Source organism: Mastigoproctus giganteus, chromosome 1 (assembly GCF_048544385.1).
Source record: "Mastigoproctus giganteus isolate SK-2022 chromosome 1, ASM4854438v1, whole genome shotgun sequence".
NCBI classification, from domain to species: domain Eukaryota; kingdom Metazoa; phylum Arthropoda; class Arachnida; order Uropygi; family Thelyphonidae; genus Mastigoproctus; species Mastigoproctus giganteus.
The window spans coordinates 8,485,734-8,512,214 of record NC_143575.1 but is presented as its reverse complement, the minus strand read 5'-3'; the positions used below and the strand labels follow the sequence as shown (position 1 = coordinate 8,512,214).

The 26,481-nt window shown below is 44.7% G+C and overlaps 1 protein-coding gene across 3 annotated transcripts; it reads right to left on the bottom strand.

Annotated features, from left to right (window-relative positions):
- Window positions 1-5,686: 5,686 nt before the first annotated feature.
- Window positions 5,687-22,547, bottom strand: LOC150090532 (putative divalent cation/proton antiporter TMEM165). Of its 3 annotated transcripts, XM_090378666.1 has the most exons (7): window positions 21,951-22,547; window positions 11,083-11,293; window positions 10,883-10,981; window positions 8,118-8,194; window positions 7,416-7,580; window positions 7,232-7,337; window positions 5,687-6,334 (listed from the first exon to the last, which is right to left on the bottom strand). In XM_090378666.1, exons 1-7 carry the CDS (start codon window positions 22,161-22,163, stop codon window positions 6,267-6,269), a joined length of 939 nt encoding a protein of 312 aa, XP_090234792.1. In that variant the 5' UTR covers window positions 22,164-22,547; the 3' UTR covers window positions 5,687-6,266. The 3 variants fall into 3 exon arrangements, with proteins under 3 accessions (XP_090234792.1, XP_090234805.1, XP_090234799.1); XM_090378679.1 differs by lacking the exon at window positions 7,232-7,337; XM_090378673.1 differs by lacking the exon at window positions 8,118-8,194.
- Window positions 22,548-26,481: the final 3,934 nt, after the last annotated feature.

Genomic DNA, 26,481 nt, shown 5'->3' with positions numbered 1-26,481 from the left:
TACGTAAAAACTATTGGTGCGAAAATGGAGTCCTAGAACTAAGGGAACGATTCTTTTTAGGGAAGTACAGAACTGCTGCGCATCAGGAGACAGTTGGTCTGCCATCCAACAGGCAAAGTCTTTGTGGTAGAACAGTCTCAAACCCCCAGAACATGTGTAAATCGATATTTTGTTGAAAATTGACCTCACTTATCGTTTTTGACAGGGCTACAGCTCGTTAATCTGTAACATACTTCCAAAACCTAAGGCAAACGTGTTTACGTTGACAAATTACTTTTGCTTGTCCGTGTGTATGGCATCAAGGAAAATACGCGAGTCAGTACGGTATAATGTCATAAAACAATTTAATGTGTAAGTTTGCAGATAATACGCGGGTGGTCAGGGGTGGTTAATAGCAGTAATCAGGATGTGATACACCATTAAGATCTGGATAAATTAAGTAAATGGGCTGAGAAGTGGCAATTGAAGCAATTGACAAATGCAAGGTGCTGCCTATGGGTGGCAGTAGTTCCCGATTAACGAACCAACCGTGTGGTTGGTTCGTTAATCGGGACTACCACACTCAGGGTAGTGGAGAATGAAAAACTCCTAGGATTTTATCCCGTTGTGTAAGGCAATGGTCAGGCTACACCTTGAGACCTGCATACAGGTCTGGAGGCCTCATTTTAAGAAGGATGTGGATCTGCTGGAACGAGTACAGAGAAGGGCAATGAGACTGGTGAAAAGAATGAAAGGGTGATCCTGCCAAGCAAGGATCCAGTTCTGCAGATTGCAGCGTCTCGAGACTAGGCACCGGCGAGGTTATCTGATTTAGTTATTAAGGCTTTGAATGGATTGAGCAAGCCCAACGCTGATGGCATTCTTTCTCTTGCTCAGATTACGCACGTGAGGGGACACAAATTCAAATTGAGGAAAGATGGTTGCAGGATAGATGTGCAGAGGTTTGCTTACAGCCAGAGAGTAATTGATTGTTGGAATCATTTTCCATCTGGTGTTGTACAAGTGGTAGTTTGAATGAATTTTTTTAAAGGATTAGACAAATTGAAAGAAGGGATGAGCTACGTTCAGTCACCGGCACAAGCATGACCCGCGGCAGCCGGGCAATAAGTTTAAATAAGCGATAGTGAAGGAATAAAATAGGAAATAATGAAAGAGTCACTCAAAAAAATAAGTTAATAGCCCAAAAGTATTGAGTAGCGCAGTGGCCACGATCGCTGACCTTCCACATCGTGTTGAAATGGCCGGAGTCGAGACGGAAGGAAATTTTTATGGGACTTATCACATAGCAAGGTGTTGTACAAGCTGGTTGGTTGTAGAGCACTGACACTTTAGGGCTGCTTTAACTGTTGTGAAGTTGGTTCCCTACTGGAAATGATGAATCGGGCTAGCTGTACTACGAATCAGGTTGTGTCCTTTGCTGGACATTTGAGGGACACTCACGATTTCGATGTTCCTGTACTGCAGGTTGAAATTTGTCCGGTTCACAGGGCCTTTTTTTTAAACTGGCACAAGGAGCACGAGGGAATGGTAGGGATTTTAAATTGGCCAGTCAAGTTAGCAGGTGTAAGTCTAATTGAGAACGTACGAAACTATCTCGAATGGAAAATGAAAACACTCGAATGTCATCCACGAACCCTGAATGAATTACAGGATCAATTGCTTTCAGAATGGTCTAATATTTATATAAACAGTTTTACAGGTCTAGTTGAATCCCTACCAACGAGAATTGATGACGTGTTCGTGCTAAAAGGAGGGGTTACGTGTTATTAATTGGAAGATTGCGCGGGTGACTAATATTTTGTCCAGCATCTGTACGTACACCGTGGAGCTTAGCGAAGATGAATTTGAACGGTTCGTTTGCAAATTCTTATACAAGCGCTACGACTTTCAAATAACGTAAAAGTTTCTGGCGTGACCGGTAGAGGGCACTCTCCTCGGTTCGTAACTAAACGCCGCAGACGCAAGGAGGCTGCAGAGGATAATTATTCATAACCACGCACGAGTTCAGTCTTGCTCCGCGCAGCCAACGGGAACAGAGCGACCCCCGAGTAGATTACAAAGTCGCTAATTAATTTTCGTGGGTGGATGCCGAACTGTTTGTCATAACGCTCCATTCTGAAAGCGAACTTTCGTTATCTAAATGACCCCGCTTTACGTGCAGGACGGAGTGTCTGTCAGTGTCAGCCTGTAGTGAGGAAAGCATATTTCTTCGCTGCTCGGAGTGCGTGTAACTGGGAGCGAGGTTAAAAGTGGCCCGAATGTGTGGTCAACTGGCTCGTCAGACACCGGGCAAGCATGGAACGCTGCACGTCTTCATTTGGAAGTACACGCACGCGTTTCTCGTCAGGAAACTGCCGAATGTTCTCTTCCAAATACCACACATTACTCTCTCCCGTATTCCTCCCCCACTTCCCCTTTTGGCGAATAAATGCGCGACTTGAGTTTCGCTTCTGCATTCCCCACCTTGAAGCGTTTTCCGTCTAATGAATTGAAATCCTTAACTTCAAAGGAAACGATGACATCGTGAGTGTACACGAAGTGTGATTAAAAAGTTCCCCGGATTGTGTGGTTAAAGTTGTTGCTCCCCAAATTAACCCCCCATTCAGTATGCCCTGCTATTTTTGATGGATGTCCAAAGTGTTATGAAATTTCCTTCTTTTCGGCGCAAATAGTTTCCCGTACGATAAGAATTCACTGGGGACGGGATCCGAAGAAGGGTGTGCGACCACAACTTGCGAAAAATGACCTTACATTTGGGCTGGCTTGAGCAGGTCCACTCGAAGGCAAGGAGCGGCGAGATGGTGTGATGTGGGCACCGACACCAAAGAAATCCGTCTGACCTGGATAGATTCTTTGGTGTCGGTCTGCTGTAATATTGAGCACAACGGAGAGGTGGGTTAACCTTCTAAAGGATCGCTTCAAAATACGGAGAATGAGTAAATGAGTGACTGTTGGGTTACAGCAAACGTCCTCTCCGAGGTCCCCGTATTCGGGGCGGGGGAGAGAGAGACAGGAAGGGGATCTGCAGCCAACCAAAAGTGAAATCTTCCTTTGCTTTTAAGGAAGGTTTTCGCTTCCCATGAAGATCCTTGTGGGATTTTGTTCTCTACGTCAGTGAGGTTATCGACAGTGAACTTGTAGAACGCTTGTCTTCTTAACGCGGCAGTGCTAAGAAGACAAGTTCACTACAGTTTGTCACAAGTTGTCTACAGCAGTGATGTGGCTGAAGGAAAAAGTTGAAGAAGAGAGGAACGCATTTTAAAGGTTGCGTTCTGTGAAATTAATTTTGTTTAAAGGTATTGAAACCCACCCCGCAGATCAGTTACTTCGGTCTCCGTTACGTTTATCTGCCGGTGCAAGCCGTTCACCCCAGATCCAGGGCATTGCTCAATAACTCCCAAATCCCCTTCTGAAGAAGTGTTTTAAGAGGTGCCAGAGCACTCAAAGAGTTGCTGGCCAAGCGGTGAGGGAGTGGAAGGAACTGGAGGTCAATGTTCGCACGCACCACATCGTGCTGGAGAATTATTCTCTCCTTGCATCGTGTGAATTCTGCGGAAGTACCAGTCCGTTGCCTGCTCCGGGATGTTTCAGATCATCAGCTGAAGTTCACACACACTCGGCTTGTGTGTGTGTGTGTGTGTGTGTTTGAACTGGCGCCTGTCCCGATGGGCGAGAGTGCGTTGAAAAATGGCGTACGTGGTTATGAAATGCTTCTGGTTTTCAGTTCTAATCTTCTGTGATTTTTCTGAGCACCTAAAAGCAGGAACGGATTCACATCCAGAATTCCCTTTCGTGCCTCAGCCATTGTGACGATACTCGGAGAGAAAAACAGAAAAAGATAATCTTTCCTTTAGTGTGTAAGGGTGCTTGCACCTAGAACGCAGGTAACCGCTTACCGGAAAATCAGCATCGACATGCAGCGGAAGTTTCTCACTGGCTATGAACACATTGACCAGTGAAACTGCTACTTGTAATTACCCTAAGGGTGCTTACACATAGAAGTTGCACTGGTTACACGTAGAACGGAGGTAACCGCTTACCTGGAACTAGCAGTGGCATGCAGCTGAAGCTTCTTACTGGTATTGAACCCAATAGAAAGCAGTTGACCAGTGCAAAACTTTATCCCATTGCATACCGAGAAGTTGCACTGGTCAACTGCTTTCTGTGTTCGCAACTAGTGAAGAAGCTTCGCCTGCATGTCGCTCCTGCTTCCGTAAGCGGCTACCTGCGTTCTGCGTGCACGCACCCTAACACCCCCTGCTGGAAGCCTCTGTCGTAGTGAAGTTGAAAGCTGCACATATTTTCTTGAAGACGACGTTAGCTCTCTTTGGAAAAAAAAGGCAAAAAATTATTCTCGTTTTGACAAGATTCGCTCCGGGGTTCGGAACGAATTGTGACTTTGCCGATTGTGATATAAATATTGACATTTATGATTATTGGATATATACAGGTTTGCATGTATTTTTTTTATTCTGTTTTTTTTTTTTTTTTTTTTTTTGTTTTGTTATTATTGTTATTGGGGTCTTGCATCATTTAAATGATGTTGACTGCAGATGGGATTTTCTATAGGCCTGTAGGCTGTTTCGGGGCTGTTTGAAAAGTAAGGCTACGGATATTTGCTAAGGAACCGAGTCTTCCCGAATAGCGAAACGTTGCGTGGAAAAAAAAAAAAAGCGCGAGTGAAGCGCTTCTTTTGTTCGGACTATGTGCACCTTCGTTAACATTAAGTGACCAATCCAGAATGGCTTTATTTGAAGCGTGGAGAGAATGTGGCGCCTCCAGTTATCCGATTTCTGCAATCCAAAGGCCCTGAGCCCACATCAGTTCATCGCTAGGAGCTGTGTATAGCTCGACAGACTAACTCCTTCGAGGAGGGTACTTTTGTTGAGCGGGACAAAAGCACCTTCCGCCACACAGTCCCAACGACTTTCTCACTTTCAGTTGTTCGGTGCTTTGAAAACGCATCTGGAAGAGAACCGATTCGGCGTTGACGATGAAGTTAAAAGCTGAGCTGAAGCTGGTTGGGTGGCAGTGTTGTCCCTGAACTTTGCGACAGGGAGATTACTGCACTCGTGACTCTGTGGGACAACTGCATACCATTTCATTGTTCCGCGATAAACAGTCTTTTCGTCTAAACGTCTTTTGCTTTAGTCGCTTCCTTTTAGATGCTTCCAGACCTTCAGTATATGAAACTAATTTCTTATTTACAGCCACAGTTTTGCCAGCAACGTGGCTGTCTTCAGTCAGAGATCACGTGAGTAATGGAGATTTGCTGCCTTACTTTTCAAAGATGCCGCGTGTGTACCGTGTCAGTATATGATACCATTGCCACATATGATGACAGGTTAATTTTCGTTATATCTCTTACAATGTCCCTCTCTGATTTATATCTATGTTTCCCAACCTATTTCAGACGCGAACCACCTTTATGTTTGGGATAGAGGCCACGGACCACGAGAAATATTACACTGCACGTGCAAATATATTAATAACCATTTTTAAATACGCCACGAAGATTTTGTAAAATAAGTTTTTCTCTTCAATAAACTGGTTCTACAGCCCACTCCTGGACTGTCGATCATTGAAGCTCATCGGATGGTGGAGTGACCCCTTCGCTTTGCATTTATCGCTACTTTTATCTTCACAGAACAACGTGTTGATGAAAGCGCTGAAGAGGTGATAAGTCAAGAGTGAGGTCTGCACGAAATGGAGGGAGATAGTTGGGTTTCTTAATAAGGAAACAGGTAATAGAAGAACAAAGGCGAGTCCCGTCATCCATCAGGAGACGTGGCAGCTGGCGTCTGGATTGGCAGCTGTAATAGAAATTAGTTGATTTATAAAGAACACAAGCTTTATGTGAGTCTACGTGTGCCTGGACGTTTCCCTAAATTCCCTTCTTTATTACGATGTGTCCTAATTACAGTGGTTCCCAGAGTGGATTGCTATGTACAATTATACCTATGCGTACATTACAGTTTCTAGAGATTCTCTTTCTCGCTTTTCCTTAAATGTCTGTTTTTTTGGAACGGCACCATCTTGTGATAATTCACCAAAAGATTACCAAAACAGGCAGACGAAACCGAACTTTGTTTTCCCTCGAAGCTCTTCAAAGAAGATTCTCCTGGCGGAATCTCTACGAAATGAAATCCTTCCTCCGCAGAAAAGTGGTGTCAGAGACGAGAGGTCCAATGATAGGTACGAGTGCCAGCCACCAGGTGCAGAAAAGAAACGTTCCTGAAGTGCCGCCTACAGCACGAGTCCATTCGTCACCCGGGTCCGACAATCAGGGCCATTCCCGCAAATCCCAAAAAGAGCAGTCCTCCGGCGACTGTAACTGCAAAGAAAGAACCAACATAAGGAGGCAGCCACGGAATCAAAGGTGAAACATGTGCAAGTGAACTGGTACGCACACAGCGGGTGGGGTGCATTAGTGGTGCGGTGTAATTTAGAGGTGCAAATTCCAATTAATATTTTTAAAAAAAGAAAAAAAAAGTGCTGGAAGCATAACCGCGTACATCAAAAGAAAAATCCAGGAAACTTCGACGCCCTTCCGCTTTTGGATTTTTGAAACTTAAGGAGGTTTCGAAGACTTTGGACCTTCCTCTCCCCCTCCCCCCCCAAAAAACGCATTTTTAAAAGCAATTTTTTTGGAGGAGTTGTACCCACCCACGCGGTATGCTGTCTCCTCATGGCCTGAGTTGGCTCTTTGCCCCTTGCATGACGAAAAACCTGAGATTACGGAGAAACAAAAATCTCGAAGCCTTCGGCCGAGAACAGCTAACTCGGCCACTTTGCAAAAAGCCGTGAAAGTTCCTCCCACGTGGATGGAGCTCTCGAATCCAGGCCTTTTTCATACGGCGGTGAAAGAGAAATGGCGCTAAACGACTGGAATATGGTAACCCTACTGTGCACGTATACTTTTTTTTTAAGAGGAGAGTATAGTTTTTTTTCGTAGCTTACATTAAAAGCAGAATTTCGTTCTTTTTTCAGTAAACTTGTACACGCGCACTTCGGTGCTGTTCGGTTTTGCGCAGAATGACGCGACAAGTACGTTTGTCACGAAGCGTACGTTATGCAAGAAATCTCGTGACTGTTTAGTGATCGTAGAGGGCGTCGCTACAAATCCCCAGTTCCACGGGATCGGGCGATACCCTTACGCTGCATGTGCGGAAAGAAACAAAACGGAAATCGGCGCTGTCAACTGGATGACGTCAAACGACAGGTGACTTACCTACGCGGACTGAGATTTTCTGCGCCACGATCCGGCCTCCCAAGACAGCTAGCAAGGTGCACGCTCCATGGCCGACAATTGCGCCTACAGTGACCCCGACGGTGTCCTAAATGGAGGGAAGACACGAATAGTGAAGTGTACAGCGCAGTTAATTCGGAAGGCGCTAAGTTCAAGGCGTCCTTACCTCCCTTGCGGCCAGTATGATCGTTGTCAGTTGGGACCTGTCTCCCCACTCCGCTACGAAGGTCATGGTGAATGCCTCCAAGAGCACCCGGTATAATCTGGCGAAGCCTTGCAGTCTTGTAGCGTTCGAGAATTCCTTTTGCCCATTTCTGTTTTGCCCCTCCATCTGAAAGGAAACGCAAAAAAACGTTTATTTCCACAGAATTATATTCTGCAAGAATATCTCGCCCCTCCCCTTTTATAGAATCCATTTATTAATTTATAACTATATACTGTACTGTATTTGTATTCATCAAATCTTAAGCGTATAAGTTTATTTTAAATTTCAGAAAGCTTCGTTTCATGATACTAGATGGCGCCACTATACACAAGAGAGAAATGAAATTTTACTTAACGTAGAAATCGTATTATTTTTAACTCGGTGTGGAGTCGGCGATATTTAATCGCTTTTCGATACGTTGTAAAAAATCGTCTCCGGTAATTTGCGTCTCCCAATTTTTATTTATGAATTGGGCATCCATAAATAAATATATTACCCGAAACTTTTCCTATCATTAATAGATACGGTTTTATCGACGTTGACTTCCCTACGAGAAAAATAGACGCTAAAACGGGCCGGACACCTCGGGACATTTGAACCGAGATTTACTTACTGAACGCCGAGTTCACCACCCGAAAAATGTACGAACAAATACAAACTTACCTCACTCTCTTTGCTCTGGACCGTTTTATTGACTTCGTCGTATTCCTCCCTGCTGTCTTCTGGGGACATCGAGTAGCCTGCAAGAAAACGAAGTCGTTGTCAACCCTCGAATGAGTAGCACGCGACGTTACGTCGCTGATCTTAAAAGAGAATTAAAACGCCTTACATTGGAGCCTTTCCAACTGACATTTCTTAACGAAGTCAAGTCTAACGTCCTCATTAGCTGTAAGAGAAATTTATACATCTTAGAAAACGAGGAAACAGTTGTAAGATTACCGGTCGGATCATTTATGGTCAAAATGTTTCGTTTGAATTGGAACCCCCTTCGCCCGAGCGCGGAGAAATGGGTCACGTGTTCTCTGACGAATGTCTCGCCCACGTTTTCTTATAACGCAATACATGTTTTTGATTTATTCACTCCTCTGCGTTTCCCCTTAACTTTTGAGCTGGATGAAAAACCCGATTTCCTGTAGAAAAAATCATGCTACCCTCGCCTGAGACCGACTAACTCAGCCACGTTGTTAAAAAGGCCCGTAAAAATTCCTCACATTATCGAGGGGACTCGAAGTGAGGTCTTTTGCACCAGGTGTGGTGAGGACGGCGGTTCTACCACCTGTGTTATCCACGAGGGCACTAGAAACTGCATTAAATGATTATGTAATGTTATACTGACCTTACGTGCAATGTGGCAAGACGCAGAGCCGTGTTGGAAAACAAAATTTTCTGTTCGTTTAAAAGTCTGATCAGGAGCCGAAGAGTCTCCTTTAAAAGTTCTATGTAGTAGTCACCATTAACAGCACCATTCACAAAATGTATTTGCCCGGTACGCATCCCCAACCCATCTAGCTCAGTGGATATTTTACTCTTGATTGAATACAGCCAGGCTGATAAGCTCCGTTAGATCTACACCGAATGTAGCATTTGCCGTCCGATCCGTGGACATTAAATTTGCATTAATCAGAGGATATTGCACATTCCATTGCCCGGTTGTCCAATTACAATGCTCATTAGCCCAATCAGTCTTTTTTCCTCTTCGATTTTGTCAACCGGGTCTTCTGACGTGGTCGATATGTTTTCACACCACTCGTCACAAGACTTCGTCGGACAGTTGCATTTGCTCCAGTATGTTCCTTCCTCGTGGATTTCAGGTCTGTGGAAGTTGCGCGACAATCACGAAGACACAGATGCTTCGAAACTCTGTCCTGTGCTGCAGTACCTTTCCGTTTCGGTCCGGTTTCAGATTCCTTGTGATATCTCTTGTCTCACGTTTCTTTTTAAGTGACCTTAACACAGTAAACTAGTTATAAGTCGATTAGAAAAGCTCTCCTTGTCTACAAAAAAATGGAGATGGCGAGATGAACTCTCATAATGGCAGCCGTTGTGGAATATTCGAGTGTGTCGAATCCATTTTGTATGGGTCTTGTAGTATTTGGACTGGTGGGTTTCTTTGTAGTTGCCACCTGATGAGATCATACACACGCCCAAAGGTGGGCAGTCTGCTGAATAAGGAAGTCATGATCCTGAGGCACGAGGTCGGTAAATAGGGCCGGCCTCAGAAGTCCCTTGGGCAGTTGCAGATCATCCACAGTTAATAGACGTAACAGATGACAATAATGATTATGTACCAGTTATTACATAACCCTCCTTTTTTATTGCTGTTTTTAACGACTCTTTTTATTATTATTAGCCATATGGTACAAGGAAGCCTGAGGCTTATGTTGCACCGGCCAAAAAAAAAAAAAAAAAAATTCTGAATTACCCTGTGTGTGTGTGTGTGTGTGTGTGTGTGTGTGTGTGTGTGTGTGTGTGTGTGTGTGTGTGTGTGTGTGTGTGTGAGAGAGAGAGAGAGAGAGAGAGAGAGAGAGAGAGAGAGAGAGAGAGAAGTAGATGTGAGCCCTGGGACTTAATAACCTTTCCATCATAACTAATTGATACTCTTGTAAACAGAAAACATCTCGTTGCTATTGGCACCACAAGAGAATTTAAGACCACCTCCAAAGATGTCAATCTTTGGAGGTGGTCCTAATTTAATTACCTCTAAAGATTGACATCTTTGGAGGTAAATAAAGATTTGTTTAAAATCTTCAATATCGAATCAGAGACCCTTCATTAAATGCGCCGCAGTACTGCGTAATTGACGAACAACAATATCCACCCTGCAGTGGACTGCAGAACTCAATCGGAGAGAAATACCGAAAGTTCCCGGACTGGATCGCATTCGACACTTCACAAACTGAACACCGTAGACGATAATTATTCATAACCACGTACGAGTTCATTCTTGTTCCTCGCAGCCAACGGAACAGAACGACCCCTGAGCAGATTACAAAATCCCTAATTAATTTTCGTGGGTGGATGCCGAACTGTTTGTTACAACGCTCTGTTCCAAAGATGAACTTTCGTAATCTAAATGACATCGCGTTACGTGCAGAACGGAGTGTCTATCAACGTCAGTCTGCAGTGAGGAAAACATATTTCTTCGCTGCTCGGAGTGCATGTAACTGAGAGTGAGGTTAAAAGTGGTTCGAATGTCCGCTCATCTCACACACAGTTATTGAACGTGAGGCAAACCTCTTCATTTCGAATACACGCACGTTCTTCGTCAGGAAAATGCCGAGTGTTTACCCTTCCCTCTGTGTGAATGAAGGAGTTATTATTAAAGTGCACGTTTCGCCCCAGGCACGGATGGAACATTGAGACCATAACGTGTCACCACAGTGGAACCCTTTCCCAAAGTGTACTTAATTTAGTGCGCATTGTCTCACCTTCCTTGAGCATCTTCAGTCCGAACAAGATGAACAGGGCACAGCTGATGTAATGGGTGTAGACACGTGGCACGATAGTAGCTGCCATACCCAGAGAGGCTGGAAAAGAAGCAAAACAGCCAATCAAGAAAATGCAAAACCAAAGAAAGATTGTCTCTTTCCCGGAACTGATAATCATCACAAAAAGAAAGGGTTCATACCAGATAGTACAGTCATCAGGACTAGGGCCATCGTGGCCCCTAGAAAGACCGTGATCCTGGACTGCCGCATAGCCATGATGGCGGCGATGAAGAAGGTCTTGTCTCCCAGCTCGGACACCACAATCACGCTGACCGCTGACACAAATGCGTGCGCAAATCCTAGGGGTTTTCCAGTGGGTTTTCCTAATTCAGGACTGGACGGATGGAGCATCTGAAATGCAAAAAATACACATTATGTTCATGTAGAAAATCGTTAGATCCTGTGACGTCATTTGTAACAAACTATCCGCAGTTGCCTGTCTATAGCAAAGAATTACCGCTGAGTTCACTGTTGTTTACACCCATTTCCCAATTGTATACTCATTCGATATGCTTGGGCAGCACCGAGGGGTAATAGCATCAACATCTATCATTATTTAGCACCTAATTAAGATTTAAAGGACTCTGCATCCTTTGAGAGTTGCGGTATTGCAGAGGATAATGTTCAGAGCCATCTGATTGAAATTCTCTTCGGTTGCCCCGTGAATGTGGATTGAATTTTAATTACCAACAATTATTAAAATGGTCATGGCTGGTACGGCTAATATTGATATTTGTTATTAAAAGGTCTTAAATGGTAACAGCAGCCGGCGAGAGGATTATCTGGATAAGTCATTAATGAAAAGACGTGTGTATTCTTCGTAATTCTACTCGTAATTGTTCTTTGGACATTTTGGTTGGCTGACGATAGTTATAATTGGTCTTTTGAAATTAAACCATAATTTGCCATAATTGTAAATTATGAATCGGTGACAGCTTGAACCGGAAACTGGGATTCACGTTTTTACTTTTAGATATTCGCCAATCGAGCGGGTTAAGCTATTAAAATGAGTGGATCCACTTAGTATATTAAAATGACAGCATTGGTCTTCCACGAGGATCGATGCTGTTACTATGGTCATATTTAGGCACGCGAAATATTAATTTATTTAATAAAATTCAAGTTTCTTTAACGGAACTGGTGTCCGAAGATTTTTGAGAGGGAACCGTTTAATGCTGTATCTACAACTCACTGATTTCCTTCGGTCGAAGAATGTCCACATTGATTATTTCTTCAGTTAAACTGCATGAGATGTTGCGATGCATTTCCTCTTTTCCACTAGTGCGCGTATTTAGTTCAAGCGGATGGCTGCACTTATATTACGTTGACAGGACAACCAGGAAGGGGTCAGCGGGCAACTGACTGACTTCGACATGTTGAACTCAACCCTAGTCAATTGGAGAGGAGCTTTACAATTTGTAATTACGTTCGTGACTGAGGCTTTGTCTTTAAAATCCTCGCGTAGAATCCGGAATCAGTTTCAGTGGTATTCGTGCCATCTTGAAATTCATTGCGTGTCATTGAAACTGCCCACTTGAAAGAATGGGCGGATTTACTTGAACATTTGCATAACTGTGACGTATATAGATGCAAGCCATTAGTATGTGAAAGCGATTTCCAATGTGGCAATGGAACCTCCAATGACGTGTCTGTTATTGCTCTGACGAAAGAATCTGATGGGGCATTCGTGGATAGCACAGCTGGTATAATCACCGTCCTCCCCCAACCAGGTGGAAAAGACAATTCGAATCCGGTCAGTGGCTTGAGGAATTTTTATGGATCTTTTTCGCACATTGCCGAGTCAATCAGTCTCAGGCGAGAGTAGCATGGTTTTTCCTCCCGGAAATTTGCGTTCAACTTACAGCAAATCGGCCACAGAACACACACACACACACACAGTTTACAGACATATTATAATATACGGTGCAATACGGTGTAAGTTTCTGATTCGCTTAAAACCCTACAACAACCAACCAACCAACCAACCAACCAAATCTGGTGGTGTCATAAACGAGTAAACGTTAGCAGGCAATCAAACTACGTGCAGTTGACTGACTTTGAAAAGTATTGGGTTGTCATAAATTGGACGGTCAACATGACAAATCAGCGTTCGTGTAGATCATGATGCCCGAAAGGTTCGACAATGTTGGCAGCAGTTGGTGCCGAAAGGTACTCTGCCATCGCTGGGATAATCCTCTGGTGGAACTAGAACTTCCAATCGGGGTGAGAGGATCGACAGATCAGCGGACTGCTGCATGAAATATTTGTCACAACTCTCTAGACAACATCTTAACGCATTTCTGTATCAGGGAGCACGACTGCGAGAATTCAGGAATGCATTCTCGCAACCCCTGTCCCTTTGGCCCTTGATCCCGTCCCATCATCTGCAGGGGGGAGAGCTGCTGGGGTACAAGAACGCATCGTCGTCTTTAGAGACGAATCCAGTTACTGTTCGAGATCCGGAAGAGACCCCAGCAGTTGAGGTAATCCAGCCTGTATCAAGTGGCTGCACGCTAGTCTAACATCCGGAAGCATGATAAGGGAAGCCATCAGTTGCAGTAGCATTCGCCTCTGGTCGTTATTGATGGCAAGACATAAGTTCAAAATAGCGTTTGGGATGGAGTACATTTAAACGCTATTTTCTAGCAGGACAATGCCACACCCACACATGGATCTCATACGGAACGAGCCCATCTGCCCATATGTATTGGCACCTATCAGTATAGCACTACTTCCGGTAGGTGCAGGATTTGTGCATTACAGCACACATAGAGAATGGTGGATCCAGGTGTTAGTTAATCCCTGGTGGCGAAATGGCCTGACATAATGCTCTTTTTTTCAGGCCTGTCTTGCAGACGTTCTGAGCTTTCTCAGGAGTAAAAGGTGGAGATGGGCTTGTGTCTAGGAGCCACCCTTCATATCAGGACACACACAATCAATGTACAGAAAGACTACAGTATATATAAGAGCATGTATATAAATCTGTATATAAATATTGTATATAAATTGATTAATATTGTATGTAAATTGATTAAGATAACTTGAGAATGTATATACAGTTGTGTGTTAATAAATAAAAAAAAAAAAAAAAAAAATGCCCATATGTATTATGTCCGTAAATTGCGTGTGCTTTATGGTCGACTTGCCTGTTTTGCTGGAAGAAAAACCGGACTTTCTTGGGGGAGGGGGAACCTTGGTAGCCACATGTGAGACTGACTTACTCAACCATGCAGTGAATATGGAGAATAAGATAAAATGTAACGATTCTACTTGAGGAATAATTAAATAAGATGAGACTGCTGATATAGCAATCTCATCTTTTAAACAACTGGCCGATTAATTTTTTGAAAAGGCTGTTTATTAGAAAGTAGTGCAATACGAGAGCAACTCATTGCAAAGGCAACTTTGTTCTATCGAGAATTAAGACCACTGCATTTTCCATTCAGTTTGAATCTTGCGAAAATAGTTCAAAGGAAGCGTCGTGGAAGCATCTCACGAATGCCACCATTTTTGCATCCATTATTAAAGACAAATAAGATCGTTAATACGAACTGGACTTCTTAATATTTACAGATTTTAAAATGTTGATTTTTAGAATGTGCAGGCTTTTGAAACATTCCCTATTGTAAAATGCAAGTTTTACAGAGTTTACTCTATATTTACATTACGCTGAGTGATCACTGAAATATTACCACCCACCAACCTACCTAATACCACGTTCGCCTAGGCAAACTCCACTAGATGTCTGAAGACGTCCGTAGAGAGCTGCAGCCACTCTGGACGCTGGCTTCAAGGATTTCCATTGGGTCCGAATAGATGACGGTTGCGTTTCCGTAGGGATACGCAACCGTCACAAACCCTCCAATAGGTATTCAATTGGATTGACGTCAGGCTAATTTGGAGGCCATTCAAAATTGGTGATATGTTCACTGTTTTCCTCGAACCACTCGTGCACAGTGCGCCCTCGTATCATCGGGCTCGCACTGTGCACCATTATCGCCTCAGTATACCCCATTTCTGTACGGTGAAAAATGTAACATGGCAGGGTACACAAGGTCTCCCAAGATCTGCCCATAGACCTCACCAGTGAAACGTTGGTCAATACACACCAGGGGTCCTAGTTATTCCTAGCAAAACATACCCCATATTAGGCAACCACAACCGCCACCTGCTGGATAGTGGGCATCATGCACAATGGGACCATGGACACGAAGGCGTCCGTCGGCGTGTTCAACTAGGTATTTGGACTCATCGGACCAGCACTCTCGTTTCCATTTATCCATTGTATATTTATCAATGATATTGATGAAGGTATATCAGGCTTAGTGTCGAAGTTTGCAGATGATATAAAAGTTGGCAGGGTTGTTAATGACAGCAATGTCAGTGTGCTACTGCAACAGGATCTAGATAATTTGGGCAGATGGGCTAAGAAGTGGCAACTGAAGTTTAACCTTGACAAATGCAAAGTACTGCATATGGGTAGAAGTAACCCCAGAGAAACGTACCAACTGTGTGGTACTACACTTAAGGTGGTAGAAAATGAAAAAGACCTGGGAGTAATTGTGCAGGCAGATATGAAGTTTTCTGAGCAATGCAGACAGGCTGCCAGGGCAGGTCATGGGGTTTTGTCTATGATATATAAGAATTTTGCTAGCAGGGAAAAGGAGGTGATTGTCCCTCTGTATAAGGCAATGGTCAGGCCACGCCTTGAGTACTGGGTACAGGTCTGGAGGCCTCATTTTAGGAAGGATGTAGATTTGCTTGAGCGTGTACAGAGAAGGGCAACAAGATCGGTGAGGGGAATGAGGGGATCCTCTTACCAAGAGAGGCTTAAGTTCTGCAAATTGCAGCATCTGGAGACTAGGCACATGCGCGGTGATCTGATTGAGGTGTATAAGGTCTTGAATGGGTTGAGCACGCTGAATTCTGATGGGATCCTTCCACTTGTTCAGATTACGAATCTAAGGGGGCATAAATTCAAATTACGAAAGGACAGATGTAGAATAGATGTGCGGAAATTTGCCTTTAGCCAGCGGGTGGTTAATTGCTGGAACAAACTTCCATCTGTCGTTGTGGAAGTTGATAGATTGAATAAATTTAAGGAGGAACTGGACAGGCATTTGGAGGGAATGGTGTGATTTTTTTTTTTTTTTTTTTTGGCTGATGCTACATAAGCTGATATGCTTGCTTTCTTGCATCACATGCCTCTATTACTATTGTCCAACCAGCGTGTTGTCGACACCACAGCATTCGCCATCGACGACGATCAGCGGCGAAGAGAAGTGTGTCTCTTGGGTCGTTTGATGCGGAACCCCATACGTGTGAGTTTGCGGCGATCGTCATTTGGGAAATTGTTCTCGCATTCTCATATTGTATTCCGATTTCAACTGTCGCTTATTGACCCTTCCATTGAGCTGTACAACGCGCTTCACCTTTCACTCAGCAGAAACATCCGCCTTGTGTAATCTTTTACAGTTCTGTCGGCGGGAGGTGATTTGATTTGTTGAACACCATTCTGCAGTGGGCTGTGAGCAGCCGACAAGACGCGCCGCTTGCGATATGGAAGCACTTGCACACGAACTCCCACAACCATGCCCTTTTGAAACTCTGCGATATCTTTGTTATGTTCCATAACTGCTAATTTGTCACTCTGACTTTCACAATCAGATGCAGATTACTAACTGCTCTGGCGTCTCCGTAGCCAGGTGGGAAGGAGCAGCAGTGCGTAGCACACGCTTCTTGAATAGACCGGGGTTCGAGCTCGTGACCACCAAATACGGAGGATGCGGAAAGGTCAGGGAATGACCACCGCATATCCCCAGAGCAATATGGCCTTAGTTGCTAATGCTCCTAAAAAAAACCAAATAAGAACAACTGCCTTGGCCGGCACGTGTAAATCTTCCGCCCATCGAACGCATTGGGAATGACTGGGCCCTCACTGACCTCCACCTCACTGCGCCCTCCCTCCACCGCCCTTGCCCAGCTCTCGGCACACTTGTTGCACTTGGAGCATGCTTCTTGCATGCTTACTGTTCACCAAGACGACATTCACCACCTCACATGCGACTCCCTGCCGCAGTATTTCGCGGCCTGCATCGCTGGTCATGGAGGTCATACTTCACACTGCCGTGCGCCGCATTTTCATACTTAAATATTTCCGAATTGATAAAGAAACTGTGGACTCAAAGCGTTCGCTCGTTTCACGCGGGACGGATCCAGTGAGGAGCAGCACGCTCTGTTGGCATCCCGATGTAACACATTGCAGTTATGAACCAATCGTAATAAACTACTTTTTCGTCGAAGTCATCACTGCATGTCAGCAACATTTCAGTTGACAAACTGTTTTTCAATCTGTTCTTTGAAACAAGTGGAAATAAGTCGCGCTTTCCGAAAATCTCTGCGAATTTCCGCTGAATCACCCTTCGTTAGCGCCTACTCAGTACCTGCTCTCTTTGTATGTGTTCTAAACAGGCAACCGTCACACCCTCTGGCTGAAGCTGTCCTCGGCGAGGCAGTTTGCAATAATAATGATAATGAGGTCGAAGAGAGGCAGGCTTCGTACAGCCCTCATGAAACAAATTCAATTTCTCCTCTTCTTGAAAGATAAAAGGCGTTACTTCCTTCTTGTTTTCAGATAAGAAGTGCAGATGCGACACCACTTGTAGACGCTTCAGATGACCTTTGGTGAAGCAACACGGAAATGCTGTCAGACTCGCTGTCCGTTGTTTTCCATTACTCGGACCAGGAGGCTGCAGTTGGATGTGTTTCGTCTGTGATTGCGTTTATTCTGTGGCCACTTTGTCTTTTCTTCTGGATGAAAATACTCAAGTTTCTGGAAGGAAAATCATTTAACTCTCACCCAAGATCGACTAAATTGGCGACCGTGTGGGAAAAGCCCATAAACATTCCTTCCGGCAGGATCAGACTCGAACCAAAGTCTTTCGCAGGAAAGACCGTGCATTTCAAGAAACATTGGAAAACATGGCAAGCTAAGCTGTAGAATACGCGCCATTTTAGGCCCTCATGGGTAGCACAGTTGGTAGGTTCACCGTCCTCCCCACACCGAGTGGAAAAGACCTGGGTTCGACGGGAATCGAACTTTTATGGGCCTTTTCACGACGTGACAATTAGTCGGTCTCAGGCGAAAGAAGCATGGTTTTTTTTCTCCCGGAAACTCCGATTTTTGGCCAGCGAACAGAAATCGACTTCTGAACACATGCACTTTACAGACGATATAAACAGAGCAACATGGCCTTAGTTGCTGATGCTCCTAAAACCCAGCACCAACACAACCAACCAACAATACATGTACACCTCACAGCCATAGTTGCCTGGGGAAAAAACAGGCGACAAGAATAACATCAGTAGGCTGTACGCTTGCACCCGCAGTACCATAAAATTGGTAGCACCTAATGAACCTTCTGTGGTCAAGGATAAGGATTGGAGATTCCGAGGCCGACTATAACGGAATGAGATATTTCTTGGACTCGATTAACTGGAGGGATTTCTGTAGGCAGTCAGATACAACTATGCTGTAGGAAACGTTCAAGGATTTATCCTCGAAGCCACAAACGTATTCGCGCTATTCGTCAAGGTCTCGTGCGGTTCTTATTTCTCTGTCCGTTCGTCCGTAGGTGGACAAAACTTGACCAGTCTGGTTGTCACCTATAGCTTCTCATAGGAGTGGTCTGGATATGGGAAAACATACCAAACGAACCTCGTGAGGTACAGAAACGATGAAGAAAACAACACCGACACAACAATGGAAACAAAAACGGTACAGAGGGACTTTATTTTAAAAAAATGGCAACTGAGCACTAGCTGCCATGATACAGATGCATCACTAAAAAAGATGGAACAAAGAGAAGAGTTGGTCCTCAGTAGGAGATATGGCCACCCCTAATGTCAATGCAGACTTTGCACCGCCTGTCCATGTTGTTGATAAGTTCTTGCGGTAACATCGTCCATTCCTCTGTCATCGCCATCTTCAGCTGGTGAACATTTCCTGGTAGGTGTGGACGTGCCGCTAGGCGTCTCCCCAGAGCGTCCCATATGTGTTCGATTGGATTTAGATCGGCAGGGGAAACGGGCAGGCCAATCCATACGAACAATGGCCTCACTTTCAAAAAGCATATCGACAGCTGCAGTGCGATGAGGTGTGGCGTTATCATCCATAAACACGAACCGAGGTGGGCCAATGGCAGCTCGGAACAGACGCACATGGGAAAGGATTACCTCAGTATAGTAGCGTACAACGGTTACAGTACCGCCTTCCAGTATCTGGAGTTCTGTATGTCTATCCAGGATAACGCCGCCTCCTCAGACGGGAACACCTCGACCGCCATATCGATCCCTTTCAGTGATGTATGCGGGGTTATACTGTGGGCCAACCCCTTGCCAGATTAGCTGATGTCTAGAATCGTTGCTGAGACTGAATCTACTCACATCAGTAAAGAATACCTTACCCCATTGCGCTGCTGTCCAGTCCTTGTGTTCGATGCACCACTGTAAACGGTGTCTCCGATGGGCAGGTGTTAAAGGGACACAGCGTACTGGCCGTCGGACAAACAGTCCATCTTTGTCGAGTCGCCTGGCCACAGTAAACCGCGATATCTCCAGTCCTATGCCCCTGTGCAGCTGGTTTGCAATGAATCCCACTGTTTGGTGTCGGTAGGTTGTTTTTCGTGGACGAGCACCACTGGTCCTTCGAACAGCTGTACCTGTCTTTTTTTAAGGCCGACCACGCAGGTGAGATACCGAACTCTGCAGCCACACTCCTTGCACTTCGAGCTTCCCAATTATTCGACCCACCCCGGGTAAAGTCATCCAGATGTTGTCCACTGGCCATTTCGTTGTCTGTAGCACTGTATGAAACCAGTCGAACTCTGTAACAATCCTGCTCACCCATTCGGTAATTTGCACATAACTGCTGAACTGCTACTTTTATCTGTTTATGTGAGCCCTCTCATCACGATTCAAATATTTGCATGTGCACCAGCTTTCTACTGAACGGCCACAATTATGCAAATGGCCACAGGCTGTTTCGTTTGATTTTGTGGTTGTAACCTTTAGAAGTAGTGTTGGTCCTTAAGTTTTGCACACCAGTGTATAATAAGATCTCAGTTTTTACGTTAATGTAATATTTATATACAGTAAAATGTAAAAATAAAGATATATGTTTAAGCATCAGAACAAATAAAATATCATTTGTTCTGGTGCTCCACAGTCTATCAAAGGTTGAAAAACACAGCTCCTGACGGACAGGGCTAAAAGAGCTTGCAATTCATCCTGATTGCATCCATATTGAATTAAGTTCAGCTGATTTTCGGCGCTAAAATCACAGTGCATTTGTGATAGCACACGGACCCGAACTCGCAGTATCCTTATTTGTGGTGAAGCACGCTGACCGGTGGACCACGACCGGTAAGACAAAGCTTAGCTGGTGCACGCGGCTGCTTGAAGTCAGTGGGAGGCCTGCAACGAATCTTGTTAACTCTGACCCCCCCCCCGCAATAATACAAAGACAAGTGAGCATTAGTTTATAATTTTAAGCGTATCTTGCAGACAACTCTCGCTTTAGTATCTCGAACATCCACAGGAGATGCTATTGCATCAGCAATTTCAGCTGATTTCTTGCATAGATCTGTTCTAAAACTGTGCTCTAAAATTGAATTTTTTATGTTGGTTGTTGGAAGAAGAGCAAAGATTCAGCAAACATGCGAAAGAAATCCATGAAAGAATGACTGGACTGTTTCGGTTAGTACCACTCTGTTATGCTGCCACTGCAAGATGGTCGACAGAGTTCAAAAGATGGGAATCAGTTGAGAATTATCCAAGGTCTGGCCGCTCATCTCAAGCCTTCAATTGACATCGTTGGGGAATGTTTGTGCAAGATGGGTTTTCAGAAACCTTTCGATTCGTGACAAGCATCGGAGGGTGGAGTCATCAAAAGAGAATTTAAAGTTAATTCTTGTTAATGCACTTGCCTTGTGGAAGCACGAGGGATCTGCAGCCCCGAAAACAGTTTCCAGCCCAACAACCAGTTGGAAAAGCGTTGGCCTCAATTTTCTGGGCCACAAAAGGATCGGTGTTGATTGATTACTTTGCATCTAAAACCACAATACAGGGGAATACTGTGACTGCCTTATGCCAAAATTAAAAGCTGCAATTCGGGAAAAGAGACGAGGAAAGTTTGGCCATCTGGATTTGCTTCTCCACGACAATGCACCAGTGCACAAGGCCCACATAGAGCCGGATTTGGCCCCAAGTGACTTATTTCTTCAGACACCTCAAGCCTTTGTTCGTAGAACTCGTTTTAAAGATGATGAAGAGCTAAAAGCGGCCGTGGAAGCCTGGTTTGATGCCCAACCGAAGGATTTTATTTAAGGATTCAATACAATTAGTGTATCGAACGTCGGTAGAATAATAAGAAAAACAGAATTTTGTCTTTTATGCTCTGTTCACGGAAATTTCTTGACCAGCCTTCGTATAAAAGGTTATCCGCGCTGCTGTTTGAACGTGTAGATTTATAAATTTTATTAAAGTTAAAATACGCCAACAAAGAAAGCCGATTATAAAAAGACGTGTTCAGCCATCTTCACCCCCCCCCTCCCTCCGTGGTATTCACACGAGAATCCACGCGTATTATCACGCACGTTCTAACGGAGTCGGGCTTCGCCAGAACTCATTTAAATGCGGAGAAGGATTCGTATTAACAACGCCAAAGGCGAGACGAAGTTCATTAAAACCCGATGGAATTAAAACAGCACCCTTTCCATAATTATAATTACGCCCCGAGCAGCGCACTCCGAATATGAAAAGGGTGCTTTAATTATGTTTGTTCCGCATAATTTCCCATTTGTGTTTCGGGGACAATTCTCTGCCAGCTTTGGGGCATAGAAAACGAACGCCACTGTATGTAAAAGTCGCGGCGATGTGATGCGGTTGTTGATACAGTACTTGGTCGGTTTACCTGTACCCACGCGGAACTGAACAGAAGCGTACTTACTTGATTTTGGTCCCCAGATGGCGCCACTTGGGTGCCTGCCAATGGACGGCTCTCTAAAGTTGCCTCCGCTCGAGACGCTTGTAAAACGAAGGGACTGCTGTCCACCGAGGTCACCATCAGGACGGATAGCAGGAGCAGTTGAGACATCGTAAAGATCGGGTCAGGTGGAAAGGTCAGCTTGGACTCGTTGAACTGCACCAGCTTCGGAGGCATCCGGGAATTTTAGGCCGGGCGATGCGAGAGGCTTCAGACCGAATAGTTTTTTCTTCGGGAGGGTGCTTTGCCTCGAACTCACGGCCGTTTGACAGCTACGGGGAACTGCCGTGCCCCGATCGAACTTTCGCAGAAAATTCGAAACTTTGAAGGAGTGCAGACGTAAACAGAATTGGCCAATCGCCTCGCGGTAGGTGTCAGTTTCACTCACTCCCTGGCTGTTGCCAATTTCGTGCGAAAAAAGGTGCGTAGTGCGCACGTGCACAGCACTAAACTCGACTATTTACGAGATGACTAAACGCAATAACAATCACATTTTGCGGCACACGGCGAAACCAAGGTCGACTCGCACGGTCTGTCTCTCGGACAGCGCGAAGAAAGATTGAGAAATGTGTCTCGAGGAAATGCGTTACAATTAATTCGGAGACGGATATCGCCTCGCTGCGTATGTCGGGAGCTATATCTCGTTTCCATGGCAACTCGTAGTCGATTTCGTTAGAGCCGTACCGAAAACCTCGTAGCAATGCGGGGAAAACGCGTCTACGTTGACGATACCCCAGTGACGCCATATTCCGATGACGGAGGTCATCGATTACTCGTGCGCCGATAAAAAATGCACGTGAGGAAGGCGGGGGTATTACCGGACGGCGAAAAGACGTGAGTTACGCCCGTTTCTCGATCAGAAGTTGCTCGTCGCTGTTGTCCGAACACGCGCCGTAAAAATGGCCCCGAAAAATATCACGCGCTATTTACAACAAGCGGTATGAGAACGGTTTAAACCGTCTGGCGGGAAGAAAGGAGAATGTTGGTTAGGGCTGGCATACGCACTCTCAGGTACGACCTTCAAAGAGCGAAGTGTCGTTATGCGTCATACCTTCGCCCAAACCCAGTTTCACAACTTGACAGAGGTGAAGTGAAAGTGCGGAGGAAGAGAGCGTCGCACGACTCTGGTCACCATCGTGGCTGGTACACCACGGGCACGTAGCCGCTGTACATGAGTCGTAGTCTGAATTCAATTTTGAACAAACGTTGGTCGTTGGACTGGTAGGAACTTATCAGAGAGGAGAAGGATGCTCTGTGGAGTGGATCTAAGAGTAGAGTTTGATGGGAATCCTTAATTGGTAGGTTCCCGTTTGATGTTGGCAATGATCCGCATGGTAGGGGCTGCAAAGATAGGCCGCCGTAGCCTAGTGGTCAGGCGCGCGGGTGCATAAGTACACGTGCCTTGAGTGCCGGGGTTCAAGCCCGTGACTGCTGAATACGGTGCTGTTTCTTGTATTCTGTCTACCTTGTGAACTCCTCTGACCGTTTGGTCGTCCCGGAGTATAAACAGAAAATTTATTTATTTATGAGACTTCAGCTGGCTGGTTGTATCTTCCTCTGTAGCAGGAGGCGCAGCTTAGCTTACTAATCTACACCGAGTGGAAAAGGCCTCAGTTCAATCCCGTCAATGGCTCAGTTAGTCGATCTCAGGCGAGGTTGCGTGGAAAATATCACGCAAACACGCAGACGAACCTTGTACAGGGTAACTACAAACAAACTCCCCCAGCGGTGAAGTTTCCTTGCTACAAAAATGCCGCAAGGAACTTATTCCTAAACTTGGAAAAATTCTGTGACAAACATCCTGGATACTCTGTTTTTGGAATCCTTAGCTCCTTCCAGTCAGGAACAGAAAATCCTATGTCAAGATAATGACGCCAATCATACAACTACCTACGAAGAACCTCTCACCAGAATAGAACTGGACATAGCAGCATTGAAGATCAAGAACAGGAAGTCTCCCGCCTTGACTTCCTAGACCCAGAGATCGTTAAAAGAGCCGTCGAATCCATTCCAGAGGTGATACTCAATCTGTTCAATCACTGTCTTAAGGAGGGCCTCTTCCCACAGGCTTGGAAAACTGCAAACCTATCTCATTCTCAAAAATCCAAGTAAGAAACAGGACCTTCCGGAGTCGTACAGACCAATCGTACTCCTTTCCGTACTGAGCAAGTTGTTCGAAAAACTTCTGAAAAATCGGATTGAATCTCATTATAATGCAGCGGGCCTACAGTCGCAAAATCAGTTTGGTTTTAAGAAAAGCTGTTCAACCCTAAATGTCCTCGAAAACATCAACGAAGCTGCAACCTCAACAAATCGCAAATACTTTCTTGTTATTTTTATTTTTTTTATTTTTATTAATAACAATTTCACAACAGGTAACCATGAAGAGTGTATCTGAGATCAGAGCAATGAACGCAATAACAATAATAAGAGATCCAACAGGAAGATAGACATTGATATAGATTCAAACATTAAAATCGTATGTACAAAAGAGGATTATATTAAGTTAAGTTACCGGTAAAACAAGTAATAATTAATCAGTTAGAGAAAAGAAAAACAATAAAACAAATAATAATAAATTACAATAATGAGTCATTTGAAGAGAAGAGACAAACTTGTGGATGGAGTTCATCAGTGACTGGGAGTTGTCAAAGAAGTCAATGAGAGAGTCATTTGCTGATTTGCTGATTCTGTTCAGTGGACTGAACTTCATAAAGTCCGTGTTGGCAGAGTCAAGGCGAAACAATGTAAGGTTCCTAACTTGTCCACAAGGAGCACTGACGTTGATTTTATTGAGAATATCAGATGCTTCATAAGTTCCAGTGATTACTTTGGCTAGAAGGGTGATGTCAACAATAACTCTTCTAGTGCACAGAGAACTCATCTGAAAGTAATGACACAGCGATCCATAATAACCGAGTGATAGAATAGAGGATTGCGGTACGTAAGGTAACTGACAAAATTTTTTTGGACTGCTTCAATTTTGTTAGTTAAAGTCTTTTGTGAGGATTCCAGATGGGTGAGTTGAATTCAAGGATTGGCAGAACAATAGTTTTATATTGGATAACCGCATATCTGTAGTTTTTAAACTTCTAAGTGTAAAAAGTCTATTGCAATACTTGTAAGTATTGCAATAGACTTTGCCGGGGCGTTTGACACCTTATGGTGGCCAAGCGCCCTCGTCCGGCTCCGGAAGGCCAACCTTCCGAAAAACCTGTTCCAATGTATCAAATCATACTTATCTAAGAGGTATGTAACTGTTCGAGCTCCATACTCCTCTGTGACAAAAGAGGTGTTCAGAGGCTGCCCACAGGGCTCTGTCTTAGGCCCTTCCTCTGCAACATGGTTCTCGACGGCTTCCTGAACCTGCATCTTGGCGACGTCGTTCCCTTGGCCTATGCGGATGGCTTGGTTCTGATGCTTCCTAGGGATACCAGTGCCTTACTCGGGCAATTGACACCCTTGAGAACTTGGCTGTAAGCAATAACTTAAAAATTTCATCAGAGAAAACAAGATCCATTCTGCTCAGAGGAACCTTGGATATCAGACGACCACCCCAAAATCAGGATTCAGGGTGTAACTATCATGATGACTACTGAATTGAAATACCTCGTAGTGATTCTTGGTAAAAATCTATCGTATACACCACATATCAAGTATAGACACAAGAAAATCAGAGTCTACTCTGCACTGTTTACAAGAATAGCACGCAAGGACTGGGGTTTGAGGAGAAAAGCCCCCAGCCTCTGCTATAAAACCGTCTTTCTGTCAGCAATATCGTACGCAGCTGGAATCTGGTACCACAAGGCTACAACAGGCTGTAAACAGGAAGCTGGAGATAATACAACAGTGTATATTACTAACCAGTTCAAGAGCTTGCAACACAGTCAGTACTAATCACTCCAAGCCCTTACAGGATCTCTCCCCATGGACCTGAAGATCGTCCAACGTGCACTACTTTATCAGCTGGCAAAAGGCCGGGTGGCCACTTGCCTTGACTTTATGACCAACCCTTCAAATGATCTTAAAAATGAAAGGAAACGCCTCTCTGCTCACCTCCAACTGACTTGGCAGGCCCGCTGGGAAGCATCCAGCAAAGGACAAATCTCGCGCAAATTTCTGCCTACAATACAAATGGTATTGTAGGCAGAAATCCTAAATACCCGCCATGGCTCGCCCCTGGGCTCTATACCACCTATTTTCTCACTGGCCATGGGGCCTTTAGAGACAAGCTTCAGGATTTTGGACTCGGCGATACCCCATTGTGTCACTGTGGCTCCCGAGAAACGTGGTAATATTTACTTTACACCTGCCCTCTCTATGAGGACCTGCACTGCAAGCTAACCATTGTAACTGTCTCTCCCTCCGAGACCAGGAGCACCTTATGATTACAGAGGACAAATATTGGACATTTGCTCAGTTTGCCAAAGATCTCTTTGAAAGGAAAAGGACATTCCCGCAACCGCAACTGCAGCAGTGGCCAAAATCCTGAAAC

Coding starts and splice junctions, on each gene's coding strand:
- LOC150090532 (XM_090378666.1), bottom strand. CDS start 22,163: ATGCCTCCGAAGCTGGTGCAGTTCAACGAGTCCAAGCTGACCTTTCCA. Junction 11,294..21,950: donor CATCTGGGGACCAAAATCAA/GTAAGTACGCTT, acceptor TTTGCATTTCAG/ATGCTCCATCCGTCCAGTCC. Junction 6,335..7,231: donor GAAAATCTCAGTCCGCGTAG/GTAAGTCACCTG, acceptor CTTTCTTTGCAG/TTACAGTCGCCGGAGGACTG.